Genomic DNA, 17,327 nt, shown 5'->3' with positions numbered 1-17,327 from the left:
GGAACACAATTCATATGTAAAAAGAGACTTATTGGTTGATACCTAGTGGTCTGTTGTATAAAAACATAATTTTTTTCTGTTGTAAAATAAATTCTACTAAGTGATATTGAAAAGCCAGACATTCTTCTAACTTCTAGTTAGTTTGGGTCTGGGAGGCATCCTCTAGTCCTATACCATGGCTTAAACCTTCTGCACTGACTCTGTTTCCCTTTACGTCCAGGTGCCTGAACCAGATGGAGGAGGACGGCATGTCTATAGACGATCTGTTCAGCCGGTGTGTGTTTCGACAAGACGAGAGAGACATGGTGCTGATGGCTGTGCGTATTGTCGAGCCTGACTACCAGCCCAGCCTCAACCTAAACGCAACCCAGTGCTCTCCACCACTGGTGCAGGACTTCTACACACAGGTATCTCATGCTAGCTTTCACTGTTAATATGTGGCTGTTAATGTTATATACAATAGTTTATTAAAACCATTAAAAATGTTTTGCAGGTAAGGTGTCATACAATACATTGATATATAAAGCAATAAAATGTATTATCTTATTGTGTTAAAGCTCACATTTCACAAAAAAATCAAGAAGAACAAAAGCAGTGTTGAAAAGCTTAATGGAAATTAGTTATGGTACACTTCAGTAAAGATAATGTAAAAGGTATATTTGATTAAACACAGTAGAGACACATGGGACATGTTGAAACTGAAAAATGTCTTTGTTTTTTGAATTTGATCCTGGCAACACATAAAAATAAAAAGTTGTTTATTGGTTCATGCAAAAAAAAAAAAAATGTCTATAAACAAGATCCAGAAACGCTGCCGTCTCCTCTGAGCCTGAGCTCATTTAAAATGGATTGAGGTGAAGTGGAACGCTGTCATGTGGGTCTAATGAGTCAGAATTTAAAATTCTTACTGATAAAAAGACGGATGCCATCGTCCTCCATGCTGAAGAGGTAACTTAATATCCACGTAGTTCAAAAGCCAGCACCTGTCAGGGTATGGGGGTGGAATAGAGCACACAGCATGGGTAACATATGTACTGAATTATATGTACAGGTTTTGGAGCAACATATCAGGCCATTCAGACAGCAGTTTTTAAGAAAGGCCTTGCTTATTTCAGCAAACTAATACAAACATAGTTTTAAGCATACCTCTGTCCCAACCCTTTTAAATTGTGTTGCTGGGATCAAATTCAAAATGAGCATTACGTATATTCCCACATTACCATTGTACTAACTCCAACAAGAGCTGGGTTTTCAGTGATTTGTAATTCATGGTGTTCTGTTTTTATTTAGTGTCCCGAGTTTTTGGAGAGTTGTAGTTTATTTTGAGTGGCATTTAATATACAGGCATGATAATGTATGGCCATAAATAGAGGAAAGAGTTATTTTTACAACTGAGACTTGTGTATGTTTTGCCAGTTGAAGCAGCAGAAAGCTGGGAAAGCTGTCAGAAGGCTCCAGCATGACTACAAAAGATTTGATTGTCACCCCTTCACAGCCAGACAGGCAATGGCCTATTTATAGTGAGCCAGCTCTGCTGTACGGTTCCTCTGCTAATCTTGCCTCTCCTCCTCTCACCTCTCCTCCCTTTTTCCCACCTCCATTCTCCTCACATGATTCATTAACAGCTTTTTGTGTGATTGCAAAATTTCTAGCCTCAAACCTTTCACCATTATTTACTTTGGCCTTTATTCCCCTCTCATTTCAGTCTTAGTGTGCATGTGTGTGTGTTGGGGGGTAGGGTAATGGGCTGGTCAGCAATTTTATCTTAAGAGTGTATGTGAAACTATGCTGCTCAGTGACGTGGAAACAAGTCAAATGTTTGCTCACTACTATTGGTGCTTCTGATTGCGTTTATGACGCTGACAAACTGATCAGTTTATCAGACTGTGACTTTTTTTGGCGTGCTGCTTTAATGACTGAAAGGCTGTCCAAATAACTGGTCCACTAGATAACAGAGTAGCAGGCTAGATGGTCTCTGGAGAAATTCAAATCAGTGTTAGCAGCCGGCAAACAATCTAATTAGAATATTGTTTGTTGTTGTGAAAATGGAATTGATTAAGCTGTGGATTGTACAAAATGCGGTTTGATCTAGTTTCAACTTGTCATCAGAGATCGTCTGGTATTCTCTCATTTGCTTTTGGTTTTTATGCAAGTGGCTTATATGTATGCCTATTTTATGAATATAGTCCTAATATTGCTCACAGTAACAAACAACAAAACATGACAAGTATTCAGATAACATCACACAGGTATAATTTAGCAACATCGAAACAAAGTCCTGTTTGTGGAGCTGTTTCCTTTTCTTTGGACACCAGATGCTGCAAGTTTGTACTTTTCAAAACTATCATGCCAGCACATTTTTCAGCAGCTATCTATTGATTTCACTCCTGTCTGCTGATAATACGATATTGGCTTCTTTGCTCATTTATTATTGTAAAGGTGTAATATTGTGGAAGAGCTGCACTGGTGAGCAATTTATGTGGCACCCAGCCTCCAGCTTTGTTCATGCTCCGTATCTCTGAGGTCTGATTCACACTCTGCTGTTCTTCTCTGTCTAAGAGCTAATAAATGCCCTTACTTGTGTACTCCATCCGCTGATTTAGTTAAAGTCAGAGCATTTATCTCTGTCGGGATTAACTAAGCATTCACATACACAGTTAGTGATGTAGTATGGTACATTTCTAATCAATATTAGAAATAGACCACTTTGTTTGCCTGATTTGTTGTATTTCCTGTCATTGTTCCCTGTGTCCATGCAGGGGTAAGTAGTAATGAATTGTTTGCTGTCCAGCAAGAGCATTTCTAAGATTGAAACTCAGATTAGCACGCGTATGGCAGCAGAATGAAGTGGTTTTATGACTCAGTTACGGACCTGGAAAAGCAGTGTTTACTTCTTACCTCGATTTAGTTCTGTGAGGCAAAGCTTACAGTGTTGTTTTTTTTTTTTTTTTAAGAGGGCAGACCATCACTACCCCAAACTGGACTTCACTCAGGAGGAACTTCAGGAGCGTTTCCAACGTCAGCTCAGCATGGAGCAGGCCTGCACGATCACCATCGACTCTGTGGAGGCTGCCAAGCCTGTCACTGAAAACATGGTCAAAATGGTAAACAAACTCAGCTGTGGCCACTCTTCATATAGATGTTAGAATTGTAGATGTATAGGCCAGTGTTGGTGAAAATACTCATACACACATAGCAATGCTGTTTCTGAATAGGATAAGTTTTTACTAACAGATGAACAGATGGTTTGGGGTTTAGTTATAATACATTACTGTTAAACTCTGGTTTGTATAAATGGTACCCTTTATCTAGATCAGTGCTACATAAAAAAAAGGTTTATCTGTTTAAACTGCAAACCAATCTTCAAATTTCCATCTTGGCAGTAGTCTGTCACTACTTTTGAAGTGAGACTACTTTGCCCATTTACTGAATGGGTACACGTTGTCTCCTATGAGCAAAGTTTCTCTTATCCACTTTGTGACATAATATGCATTTAGGTGTGAGAGGTTAGACTATGATACATCATATTCCTGTGGTGTGCCTCCTTTCCAACTCTGGCATTTACAGTCCAGCCTGGCTCGTTTGCCTCTGCAGATGGGCTACGTGGGAAGCGAGCGGGCCTAGAGTCCCTGGTGGTCAGGAAGCATTTACAGACAGACAGGGCAGAATAGTAATGTATTGTAATGGAGCTCTCTGGAGACAATGCAGAGTAACCTCTCCATCCACAATCCAGACTTTGCCTCTGCTTCAGTCAGACGGAGTAAAACTGTGAGGAATGATCGTTATCGCATACACACCTAAGCTTGAATAGCACATAGGTTTATCTAAAGTACATCCACATGCACAGCAAAGGTTTTATGTTGGTAATGAAAAGATGTAGACATTACTCTCACATGTACCACAGTGTAAGAGCAAAGGACAGTAATTGTGAATATGGATGTCTAAATTAAAATGAAAAACTTTACTGAGTAGAGTTACATAAACATGATGTCTGTACAGTAAATATTAAGCCAGAGGCAGCAAGTGATTACCTTAGTTGAGCAAAAATAAGGAAGTAGATGGCTATTCTCACTCTGTCGATGCAATTCCCCAACAAACATTAATGTTCCCCTTTTAAATTCACTTTTTGTTTTTACGGGTTAAGCCACTCCATCAGTCTTTGTGTTTAAATAAGCTAATTAAGTAGCTGTAGCTTCATATGGTTAGGTACTGAATGACAGTGGCTTCAATCTTCTCACCTTACTATCAATGAGAAAGCAAAGAAGCATATTTTTCAGAACTTCAGGCAAAATACTATGTGAAATTCGAAGATTGCTGCAGGACTAGTCATCTTATTCTTTATCGGAATGATTTCCAGTGGTGTTGTCTTTTCAGAGGGAGCTGCTGGCAGAGCAACATGCTCAATGGAAGAAGATCCTCCTCCAGGCCCTGAAGGAGAGCAAAATGATCCTGGCTAATAGCAGCATCAAGGACTACAGGCTTAACCTTTATCCCTACCTCTGTCTGCTGGAGGACAGGGAGTATGTTGACATCATGATGCAGGTAAAACACCACATCTGTCCCAACCTTCCACATAATGAAATGCAGGAAGTCTCGGATCAAACAGAGACGGTGTTTGACTTGACGGCAGCTGTATTTTACTACAGATGAAAAGATGTGTAGTGATGTCACTGCTTTTCTCTATGTTACGTTTAATGCAACCAAGCCAATCTAAAAAACGTCAAAACACAAATCAAGGACATGACAGAGACAACAGCTGGAAAAAGATCAGGCTTTTTTTTTTTTTTTTTGGTAGTAAAGGGCAGCATGCTTTTGATCGAATACTTTTCTTCCTACATAGTCACATTACCAGGGTTTGATGTGTTTTCTGAAATGACCATTTTAACTTTGATTTTACTAATGAATGATTGCCTTTTCATTCATCTAAACCTCAAACACCACTTTTGCTGCTGTTTTCCTCTGTTTGACCTTTTGCACTGTGTCCTGCTCTTCACAGAGTGTTGCCAACATGCCTCTAAGTGGAGAGTCTCTGAAGGTTTTAGCCAGCGACCTGGGCAACAGGGTCTACACCAAGTACTGTGTACAACAGAAGCTCCGAAATCAGGTGGTGGAAAAGCTAAGCAGCATGTACAACGAATTCACCAAACTGCTGGCAAAAGATACCGAGGTAGGGAAATGACTTTCACATGTCCACAGTCTGTACATGCTTACTGCTCATGTATATTTCAGTTGGAGTCTACTTGAACATTTTTTCCTCAGGCTTATTTGTTGATTTTCATTAATGGAATCAAACTTTGATAGTAGTAAAGTGTAATGAATTTGAAATTAAATTTAAATTCTGTTGTTGTCCACTCTTTAGACCAATTATTAATCCTTGACAAGTGCTGAAACCTGATGGATCTTTGGTAGAATCCAAAATGTTTTTACCTTGTTCACCAGCTCATTATATACTGCTGTTTGTTCTTTTTTCTTAATGAAATGAAGGCCTGTGTTTCCTCAGTGGAGTATTATATCCAGTATCACTGACTCAGTGTTCCACCAGCGTTGCTGGGAGAAAACGCTAATGTCATCAAGACTATAATGAGAAAGAGCTCATTAGACTCCAATAGCCAGTTAGGCTAGATGTTAAGGGTTTGTTTTGTGTGGGTTACTTTACATGCAGCCTTTTGTAGTTAAATTTATTCCATACATTGTTGTTCTGACACCAAACTGTCTGAGTTCCCACTTTACACATTTACATTTTCATGCTTCCATTTGAAAACACCATAAATGTTGGACTGACTTCAAGTCAAGGTTATTAATACTGATTGTTCTCACACCATAAAGGAAAAAAAAGGTTTGTTCACTTTGTGTTTGGACGTAATTTCTCTGGGCTTTATGATTTAAATACATATTTAAGACTTTATAGCTTATTGTGCTCTTTGCTAAATATTACTATACTAAAATGATATGATTCAGATGGAATTTGTTGAAACCATCGTCTGTTCTTCTCACATCTAGGAGTATACCGTCATACCCAGGGAGCAGTGGTGGGAGCTGGAAAAAGAGCACAGTTCAGGACCCACCCTGCAGGGGGGCGAAACAAGCTGGCCATACATAGTAACTCTGGACCTGGGCACTTACTTGGTGGATATGATGGTGAAGAACCTGAAAATTAATAGTGACATCCTGAACCCATCCTATGAGAGGAAGCTCATTCCCATTCTCTACCATATGTACACTTTCCGCAACACCCGACAGGTAAAGTGCAAATATCACTGTTGTCTATTCCACAGAGATATCAAGGAGTTGCCAAAGTGGTCTTGTCAAAAAATCAGGGTTTGATAACCTAGTAACAGGATTCCTGAGCATAATCTTAGACCCGGAAAACTGAGATTTCAACTAAGATTTATGTGGAAAAAATGATCAAGAACTGGAGTTAAAGGGCTCTCCTTCAATCTAACATTATACAGTTAAAGTATCTGGCTATATGATTGATCGTATTGAAGTAGTTGTACGGCTGACATTTTCATTAATAAGCAAAGCACCTTAGTGGAGCAGGAGCAAAGGAAATGCCTCAAATCACTTGACCTTCCCTTTAGACAGAAAGCCTGTCACTCTGTCTGTTACCTTGAACACTTGAGCAAGCTCCTATCCAGTGTGAAGCTCACAAGAGTGTGAATTATCAAACCACTTCCCTGCAGTGTGAACTGGCGAGAGGAGCAGTTGAGTAAGATGAATAGGTTCTGGACTAATCCCTTTTTTAGTGTCCCCTTAATTGCCTCACTGATTTCCTGCCGTGCGACCCTGCAGGAGGGCGAGGCAGCCATGTCAAGTGAAAGAAGCACAAAGCAGAGAGAGAATTGTGAATGAATTTTATTTTTTGTGTGCATGCGTGAGCCTCTGTGTGCGTGTGTTCATGTGTGTGCATGTGTTTTGTTTTGTTTTTTACTGCTCTCTTTCTTTGTCTACTTTTGCTCGCTCCCCTTCCTTTCTGCCTTTGGAGGTTAGCCCATTAGGGGAGCATCCTAATGATTTTACAGCACAGCGTGACAGCCTAACTAATGCAAGCAAAGCTGAGGTGTTTTATTTTTCTGTCAGGTTACTATATTTCTTCCTCTTGATGGCAAGTCTTAGAACTAGGACACAATAGCTCTTTCACATCAAAACCCAAAAACATTTTTATACTTGTTGTAATCTAAATGTGTAGCTATCCAATCACTACCCTGGCTCTAACTATGATTTTTTTCATCATTAAATAAAGATAATGGTTCAAGCAGATCAGCTGTTGGTTCAAGCAGCTACATGTCTATTATTCAGAATTACACTCAGATATAAAGATAAATAACTTCAAATGAGAATGATCTTTTTGTTGTCTGCTCATTCAATGTTTTTGATTGGATTTCTCTCTGTTTTGCACACCAGGTTGGTTTTATCAAGCCGCACCCCATCCTGAATCAGATGCAGCAGGAAGCCATGGAGACCAGGCTGACCTTTGACTCCTATGTGATGCCGATGCTGTGCCCTCCTCTGCCGTGGACCTCTGTCAAGTTTGGAGCCTACCTGCTCACACCGACTAAGCTTATGCGCACAGTGGACGGGGCCACGCAACATGACGTGTTGCTGGAGAAATGCCAGAACCTTCAAGCAGTCATGGACTCTATCAACCTGCTGGGCAACTGTGCATGGAAAATCAACAAACCCTTGTTGGATATTATTATTTCTATCTTCAATGACCGGGGCAGTGAAAAGTTAGACATTCCTCCTCCTCTGTCCGAGGGCCCCAAAATACCTCAATTCAGCCCCCATGATCCCACTTACACTGCTTCTGAAAAGGCACACATGAAGAGGGAGGTGATTAATGCCAAAAAGAAATGCAGTGAGATGCACAGCCTGCGTATGGATGCTCTCTATAAACTCTCCATTGCCAACCACATGCGTGATGAGATTTTCTGGTTCCCTCATAACATGGACTTCCGCGGCCGTACTTATCCCTGTCCCCCATACTTTAATCATTTGGGAAGCGATGTGACTCGGGCCATCCTTGTTTTTGCAGAGGGGAAGCCGCTCGGTCCCAAGGGCCTGGACTGGCTAAAGATCCATTTAGTCAATCTGACAGGGTTAAAAAAGAAGAACTCCCTACAGGGACGACTGGAGTACGCCAACACTATCGTGGAGGACATACTAGACTCCGCAGACAACCCTCTAAACGTTAGTGCATTTTAAGTGCTCCATCTCTTGATCTTGATCTATCAGAGTGACGGACTTGAAAACATACATGCTTGCCTCGTAGAGATTTCAAAGACAGATCCAGAGTTAAAGCAAAAATCTCTTTACAGCAGTGTACTGTATGTCTTTGCAGAATATTGTGTCATGTGCCTGTGTTTGTCTTTCTCAGGGTAAGAAGTGGTGGATGAATGCAGATGAGCCTTGGCAGGCTCTGGCCTGCTGCATGGAGATAGCCAATGCAGTGAGATCTCCAGATCCAACACAGTTTATCTCTCACTTCCCTGTTCATCAGGTACCATTATACACTTGAAAGAAGTCTTATGTTTGCAGAGTGGCATTGTGATTTTAATAAAGATGAATATAATTAGATTTTTCAGGAATGTACTCATCTGCAAGCACCTCAGGTCAGTTTCAGTTGTAGTTTATAGCTTCCTAGATTACAGTGTGCCTTTTCAATCATGTTTTGTAGCTGTGGATCAGAGGGCACATCAAAAGTTAACAAGCCAAGACTTCCTCAACCGAGTGGGGCCTGTTTTATGTTTTCTGTCATAAACTTGTAGCGCTAATGTTACAAACCAGACCACAGCTTGAACTATCCTCTGCACAGATCTTTAAATGGAGCAATGTTAAACCCAAACAAAGGCACAATAAAACTGACTCTGACTCTTGCCTAGTGCCAAATTCAGATGCTGCTTTGAAATGAATTCAAATTGCCCATATATGGTTTAACAATAAATGCTAAATTCACTCTGTTGGCTTTGGGCTGATGGACATTAAGGTATGTTTCTATAAACTGAGACTAATGATCTTAAACAAATCTTTTTTTCTCTTCGCATTTTAACTTTCCTTGTGCGTTCTCTGTCCTCTCTTTGCTTTTATTGTTGTTCTTCATCGCTGTCTTTAAATCACCTTTTTTTTTTTCCTCTTCTTTCACGTCACCAATTTACTCTTTCCCATTATTTTCTCTCTCCCTCTCCTCCAGGACGGCTCCTGTAATGGTCTCCAGCACTACGCCGCTCTAGGCAGAGATGTTATTGGTGCCACATCAGTCAACCTTGTGCCCTGCGATGTGCCTCAGGACGTGTACAGCGGGGTAGCACAGCAGGTCAGCACCAGTGGGATGTTTTTGGTTTGCCTTGTTTTGTTACTATTCTTTGAACCTCGTACACAAAATAGCTGAATTGTGGTTGATCTTGGTTGCTAAGCACATTGCAGCTGCTCAGTTGTTAATATTCACATGACTCACCCTGTCCCTTAGTGAGAGACAGAGAGACTGAGAATATATTTTAAGTTTCTTACTTTAGGTCTAGCATTTAAAAGTGCTTAGTTCCCCATACCTTGCATCAAAGTGCAGCGACAGTAGGCAGCCTCAAAGGCCAAGTGTGCACACAATGCTATCAAAGGACACCAGCTTATTTTAGAGAGAGCCAATTCGAAGTTAATTGCGACGTGCTGACATCTCGGAGTGAACTGCAGGGAAAAAAAAGTGAAACTTTTCAAGGGCAGTGACTGTAACTGCAAAGTTTATTGTGGAGATGTCAGTGAGTTGGAAAAGGTGACTGAAAATAGAGCACAATTTGCTGCAGTACACTATCTGACTAGTATTTATACCTCTGGGCATTTCAGTTATTGTTAGATGATACTGTAGATTATATCCAGCTTGTGAAATAGTGAGCTACCTGTGTAAATAAATCTCGTTTACTCCAAAGGACGAGCTGTGCAGTAGGAAACACTGACAGTCACGTTGTTCGACATATTATATATTTAAACAATTAGTAGATTGATTAATAATTGGATCTGCAGAAACTGGACTTTGATTATATATTAATTGCTATTGCCATTTTTAAGCACAAATGTCAAATATTCTCTAGTTCCAGCCCATTGTGATAATTTTATGCTTTTTTTGTCTTATATGGAGGTAATTCACTGCCAGTCACACAAAATTACGCAGTTGTTGGCATATGTTTACTTTGTTACTGTGGCTGGAATTTTGTACACAAACAATGTACATAACATTTAACACAAACATTAGTTGCAGTTATATGAATGTGGATTTGTGGACACGCACTAAAAGGCATTCGACCAGAAGGTACGTTTTTATGTAAACGACATACGTGTACCTACACCATGTGTTTCAGGTGGAGGAATTTCGAGCTAAAGATGCAAACGACGGTCTGAAGATTGCCCAGGTCCTCAACGGCTTCATCAGCAGAAAGGTGGTTAAGCAGACAGTGATGACTGTGGTGTATGGGGTCACACGCTACGGGGGACGCCTGCAGATAGAGAAGAGACTGAAAGAGATTGATGAGTTCCCCAAGGTACAGTGGTGGTGGGTGAGGAGGTTCCCTTTCCCAATGTACTGCTTTATTTTTAGCATGGTATCAGTGTGGAATGACAGAGTGGCCTCTTAGCCATGGGTCTGCTCTGTATGGGGCTCCAGTTACACCTTCCTCTCAGACTATACATACTAGATGGATTCGTAAGGAACCACAAGGTTTTCTTTTCTACTCTCCTATTATATTGAAAGCATTCATCACACAGTCGATTTCATACAATATCATCCAAAGGGATGACTGTGCAGCCAGCGCATGGAGCAGCATTGACAGAAGTTAATTTTAAGGTTAAGTCATGTATTATCATATTGCAGTAATATAAATGTATGTATATAAATATAAATGTAATGCAGCAGTGGATCTATTAGATATCATGGACACACCCATTCTGTTAAATGACACCATTGCGGGACAATGCTATAATCTTCTTACGGCACTGTAGTGCTTATTGTCTGTCAAATACCTACTGTTATAGTTCCTTACAGCAGTAGGAGTTAATCTCGTTGTCTGTATGGATGGGATTGGCATGATATTGCTGTCACTGTCTCTACATCTCACAGCGGAGGATTGTGCTAAATGACTTCTGCATAATGTCCCTAATTGTTTAAGCCTGGAATTGAGGGGAAGTGTAATTGTGAGTGATTACAGAGGATGGATGGGCGGATGAGGAGGAGATCAAGTCACTATAATGATATGGGTAATATACCTTTGTCATTATGTGGTGCAGCTTTTAGCACTGGGTACTCATTATTATGATTAGTAAAAATGCAAAGTGTGTGTGGACTTATTGGAATTCTCGTGCTTTTGGAGGACAGTCAGTCCGCAGAAGCATAATTATGTGTTGTTGTTTTTTTCCAGGAGTATGTATGGGAAGCATCCCATTATCTGGTACGGCAGGTGTTCAGTGCCTTAAAAGAGATGTTTACAGGGACCAGGGAGATCCAGGTGAGTTCATTACACCTGTAAAAAAACAGGTCTGATTGAAATATCATCTCTAAAAATTTACCTGTTTTTTCATGTTACATGTAACATAAAAACTAAATAAGGTTACTAAACTAACTGAAATAACTATATAACTATATTTGTAGCTTAATATGAACTAAATATGTAAATATAAAACTTTCTAGAAAATAATTACACACTTACTGATGTGTAAAATAAATTGATCTCTGACTATTGACCTACCTCTGCATATAGGATGTGATTTTATTTTAATTAATGACTAGTTTACTTCACTATTACCCTGGCAACGACATCCATTCATCACATAGATTCCATTTATAGATTTAGGACGTACACCTGGTAGGGGATAGTACATTATCTCCACAGGCTGAGATGAGTCTGGCAAGCTAATAGCAACACCACCCACTGCTGGTGTGTGTGTCCTTTGGGGATAGTGCAGGGACGGCTCAGTCTGACATGAAAAATCCCCTTCCCTTCGTATCTCTGTGCCGACCCCATGCTCCTGTGTGTGTTTGTTTGTGTGTGCACCTGCTTTTAAACAGGTCATCCTCTTACATTAGGCAGTGGCCACTTGAAATACAGTAACACTGAGAGAGAGGCAGCCGATCAATCCACCCTCCTGTCATCCCCAACTTCTCCTCACATTTATTCAGTCCCATCATTCCCTTCACACTAGTCTCTGTCCACTCCTCACCCCCCGCCTCTGTCTTATCAATCTATTGATCCATCAATCAATCTCTGTTGTTTTTCTAGTTATTATCTCACTCCTATTCCTTTGCATTCAAGCTGTACTCATTGTACTGGGAGTATACAGAAGAAGGTCATGATGAATGGAGCCACTTCGAGTTGCTTGGACATATTTAATTTTCACTCCAAGTGTGTGTGTGTGTGTGTGTGTGTGTGTGTGTGTGTGTGTGTGTGTGTGTGTGTGTGTGTGTGTGTGTGTGTGTGTGTGTGTGTGTGTGTGTGTGTGTGTGTGTGTGTGTGAGAGAGAGAGAGAGCGAGCGAGTCACTTGTGGACTACCATTCTTGCAGACAAACTGTGCCACTTGCAATAGAACTGTTGCTCTAGCAATTTTTAGAGTAAGCAACAACTTCTCACCTGTTCCTCACCACGTTTGCAATAACTGTTCGCAGCACCATAAAGCAGAGCAGCAGACCTAAATACATTGATCATGTGTTGATGCTGCGGCAGGAGAGGTTCCTATTTTTTGTTTGCTATTCTTTATTTTTATAATCCCTGACCCAGCTGACCATAGAAACTGGTTGACTTGAACATGATTGCTCTAGTTCTCATATAAACACACACAAAACACAACAAATGGGCACATTCACACCCATGATTGGTGAAGTGCTTTGAATATTTTCTGAGTATGCACCTCAGCCCTGGCATCTGTTGCAGGACTGGCTGACAGAGAGCGCCAGGCTCATCTCCAAGTCTGGCCACACTGTGGAGTGGGTGACACCCCTGGGATTACCCGTCATTCAGCCTTACCATCGGACACGCAACCAAGTGGTAAGTCTCAAAAGCATTTGCATTAGAGGGTGGGGGATGTCTGAAAGTGTAAAAGTGAAGGCATACCATCTGTTTGTATCTGGCTATGTGGAGGATAAATTTTTTGGACACAATCCACTCGAACTCTGTTTGTTCATCATAGTTTCATGCACTGTGGTAGACAGTTTAGCCAATTACGCCACTGTCGACATTTCTCTGTATTTTCCAAAATTCACTAGCTGACCTTTCTGATGTTCTCCTCTTGTATCTTCACCTGTTTGTCTCCTTTCTTTTTTCTTTGTCTCAACTTTCACAAGACTCTCAATTCTTCCCCAGCTGACCTTTTCCATACTACACAGTTTATATCCGCTACTTTACATAAGTACAGACACTTGCTATTTCTCTGTTGACACACTGACCAATAATAGAAACCCTTCTATGTTCTAGCCTAGTGCTGTTATATAATATCTCTTAAACCTGACCCATCATCTCTGCGAGGTAGTAAATTGCTTCAGATCATCACTTTCGCTGTAATCATCATTTCACATTATAATTCCACTCATTACATTTCATTGGACTCTGATGGAATTTTTGATGAAGCTGATAATTAATCAGGGCGGCTGGTTAGCCGTGGGCATACAGTAGGCTAGTGCACACACGATCCAGATGAGTATTTACACATAATTATAAGAGCACTCAGGACCGCAGCCCTCCTAATAGCTGTCAGCTTAAAATAAGCTGTAAATTCTTCTTTAATTCAGTGTTTACTTAATTGAGAGCAAGCTGTTGTCCTCACACAGCCAGCTCACAAATGCTTCACTCATTGTGGTCTGGCATTAATCAGTAAGCATTTGCTTCCTAGTTCAAAATGACTTACATTGCTTATATGCTTTTTAATCAGCATTTTCAACCAATAGATAACAGACAGGCTCGCCTCTTGAAGATGTAGCAAAACAAAAGTTATTTTTTCTTCAGGCTCAACAGCAACCTAACTTTCTAAAATAAATCTTGTGTTAGGCTTCTCCTATGCAGGACACCCAGCCTATCAAGTACTGGCTGCTCTACTTGTGGAATGTCCTGGCTGGGCTTTCCAAGTCTTGATAGGTTTGGTGTGGGAGTACAGCACTGAGTGTACTGTGATTTCTGTGAGTGACCCAAACTTTAATGGAGCTCTTCATCACTGGAGTTTGTGTCACTATGAAGATCCTGACAGCAGCTCAGCATAGAGATAACGTGACTGTGTACCAGCATGTCTGTAGATGAAATAAAAGCCTGTGTATGTTTATAATATTGCTTATATATAAAAACCAAGTCTCGCTTTCTGATACGCTTAAGCTTGTTAACTAAGTCAAAGGAGGCGTCAGACATATGCCCACCACAGGCATACAGCTAGCTCATAGGCTGGCCCAGCATGCTGTCTGCTCTTTTAGTATGACATCAAGCAGAAGGTTGGCATGGAGGGGAGTGACACCTCATAAGCAGGGGCCAGAGAGCAAGTGTGACAGATGGTGGGTCCCCCTGAGGGTGCATCTCTCTCTATGGAAGAAGCAGGGTACATTCCAGGGCACAACACTGTTTTGATCTAATTCTTTTAATGTCCTGCAGGGACAAGGTAGCTGATTAATCTGTGCCTTAAAGTTAAATAAAGGAACGAATAAATGAAGAGAAGGCTCCACGGATAAATGAGGTTTTAGTTTATGGTTCATCCTCTGCAATAATTCTGCAATAAAAATGAAACAAACTTGCAGAAAGGTCACCTTTTCTCTGTGTGGCTGGATTAAATTCAATCTCCCAGTCTCCTCTCTGCCTCTTAAGTCCAAGGCCACAGTGTTTTTGAGGGTCAGTAGTAATTAGACTCGCACAGTAAGACCACCAATAAGTGGCAAGAAAATAGCTACAGTGGCGTTATAGCAGACTGGAGTGCGTGCGCTTGTGTTTGCCTCTTTGGGTTCATGCTTCTTAGTTCTTTTCAGTGTGCAAACAGAGATGAGTACGCATGCCGACCTGTGTAATCAACTATTTTCCATGGCTGATGAGAGGTGAAGAAATTTGAGTAGGATGGAAGATCTGAATGGAGCATGAACATACATCATGGAGGATGCCTAATAGGATTTGGAGATACTAATCGGATCAGAGGTCACTTTTGCTCAGATTCCTTGTTTACTTTTTTCCATTTCTCATCACAGGCAAGGTTACAGTGAAATCTCACCCTCAGCGGATAGTGACACAAGGGAGTTGTCAGCTGGATTTGACCGGATTTATGGGTTTATAGTATATGATCTAGTGTCCTCTATGTGGAAAGAATCAGTTCTATTACTTGCTGATAATTTCCTAAGCTGGTTGGGCAGTGTGCATTTTTTCTCTATGGTACAAAATTATTATACTAATGAAGTGTTGTAGTACTTGTAGTAGTAAGTGTATTACCTTGTGGCCTATAGCAATGCACAATGTTGCACTTTTAGAATGTGAACCAAAAGTGTTGGTACCTTCTTTAAATAAGAGTTATAACGTTTCTTTTCTAGGCACTATGTCTGGCTTCCTTTTCTTTGGCGTAGAAGTAGGATTATAGCAGAGTTGGAGAAAATCTTGGTGCTCGTACAGTCAGAATAAGTCTGCTTTTCATTCAAAATTCTGGAGAACCACATATCTCTAAATGTCGGCGTGATGCCCTCCGTGCCTCCTTTTGCCTTGGAACAGAAGAGACACATTCCCAGGAGTAGCATGAGGTTTCATTGATCTTGCCGAATCTTGTGGCATTTTGGGGTGAAATAATAAATGCAGTTTGAGTTTCAAGGACACCCCCAAGAGGTAGAAAAAGAAAGTTTGGTAGAAAGAAGGTTCTGAAAAAGGTCAGAGGAAGCGTGGAGAGACTTGGGGTGTGTGTGTGTCTGCAGCTGTCTTCATCTGTCTTCGGGGGTAGAAGGCAAAGTAGAGGACCAGGTGACCCAGAATAACAGAGGAAGGAGGTGTAGGTCGGGGGAGATGACACGCGTTATGAACCACTATGTGCACTATGTGATGAATGGGGATTCCCCTATCACGAGCGCGGCTTATGTGTGGTTACTGATGGCTCCAGTATCCATGACCATCTGTAGTGCAACACTCAGGGTAAATCACAGGAGCCTGTTCTCCACAGACACACAGCTGGGTCAACCAAGGTCTCGTTGATCACAGCTTCAGGGTTTAGAGACCTTGTACACAGATCAAGCACATATGCATAATAAAGAATATGAGTACATTAAATGGTTGTGACCTCATTTAGAGTGTGGCACTCCATTACCCACATTAAAGGTAACCCCCATTCCCTGTTTTGGCCTCTAGTTTGCTTCCATCAAATATATTTATGAGGACATAAAGATGTTAAGAGGAGAATGATCGACATGTCCTCCTTCAGCAGTGACAGATAAGATAGGAGCCATGTTAGAAACTAGCAGGGTTTCATCACACTAGGAACAGGAACAGAGACGCCTAGATACATTAATGTAAACTGAATCACAGCTCGTTTTAAGATGGCTTCTCTGCTGCCAGTCATATCTCCTTCCTGATAGCAGCCTGTCGTTGCCACCCAGGCCCAGATCCAGGGTTCAGGGAAAGACTGCACTGCTGCAGATGCTGCCTCAGTGGACCCCTTAGGGTTTAGGAGATTAGAGTTCCAAGTCTTCTGTCCATTAAGAAGAAGTGCCTGGAACAGCTTGGGTGTTGGTCTTACAGAGAAAAAAACAAACAAATTATATCAAGAAGAAAACAGCAGAGGGAGTAGAGCTGTTAATATGGCATATTCATGTACTTGAGCAGTAAATGAAATTAGTTGTTCTTTTTTTTATTTAATTTTTTAATCAGCCTCTGCCGGCTTGGATGTTTTTGTTTTTAACTTTTCCACCTCTCTCCATGTCTGTTCTGTCCATTGTGAAGATATGTCATGAACTAGCCCTCTCTCGTGTGTGCATGTGTGTGCGAGCGTGTGTGTGTGTGTGTGTGTGTGTGCGTCTGCGTGTGCATGGTTGTGTAAGCTGAGAGCAGAGAAAACAGAAATGGCCCCATTGGGGTTTTTGTTTACACTTACTTCTGCGGGATGAGGTCACCATTAAAGAGTCCCTGGTTTCTAGGCAACAGTGGCAAGTGACAGTTTTCCTGGAAACAAAATCCTCATTTCGTAGAAACTTTGCAGAAACCAGATCAAGGTGTGGTGGACATGACAAGGTCACTGTGATGTGCTCACCCACATTTCTCACTGACCTAGAAGCCTTTTCTTACACAGCAGCTGCTAATTCACTTTAACAAACACAGAGCAGCTCACACTTGTTTATGCCAAGATCTACTGGGAAAAA

General features: G+C 41.1%; 1 protein-coding gene across 2 annotated transcripts in view; it reads left to right on the top strand.

Annotated features, from left to right (window-relative positions):
* polrmt (polymerase (RNA) mitochondrial (DNA directed)) overlaps positions 1-17,327 on the top strand; it is a 34,300-nt gene that overhangs the window by 7,149 nt on the left and 9,824 nt on the right. For both annotated transcript variants that reach the window (XM_026345880.1, XM_026345881.1), the window contains exons 5-15: positions 221-407; positions 2,955-3,104; positions 4,375-4,542; positions 4,997-5,167; positions 6,001-6,240; positions 7,405-8,190; positions 8,378-8,500; positions 9,191-9,313; positions 10,347-10,526; positions 11,400-11,486; positions 12,907-13,020. In XM_026345880.1, coding sequence (XP_026201665.1) covers positions 221-407; positions 2,955-3,104; positions 4,375-4,542; positions 4,997-5,167; positions 6,001-6,240; positions 7,405-8,190; positions 8,378-8,500; positions 9,191-9,313; positions 10,347-10,526; positions 11,400-11,486; positions 12,907-13,020 — 2,329 coding nt within the window. The remainder of the gene's footprint in view (positions 1-220; positions 408-2,954; positions 3,105-4,374; positions 4,543-4,996; positions 5,168-6,000; positions 6,241-7,404; positions 8,191-8,377; positions 8,501-9,190; positions 9,314-10,346; positions 10,527-11,399; positions 11,487-12,906; positions 13,021-17,327) is intronic.

Source organism: Anabas testudineus, chromosome 4, assembly GCF_900324465.2.
Source record: "Anabas testudineus chromosome 4, fAnaTes1.2, whole genome shotgun sequence".
Taxonomy (NCBI): Eukaryota; Metazoa; Chordata; class Actinopteri; order Anabantiformes; family Anabantidae; genus Anabas; species Anabas testudineus.
This window is presented reverse-complemented; position numbering and strand designations above follow the sequence as displayed.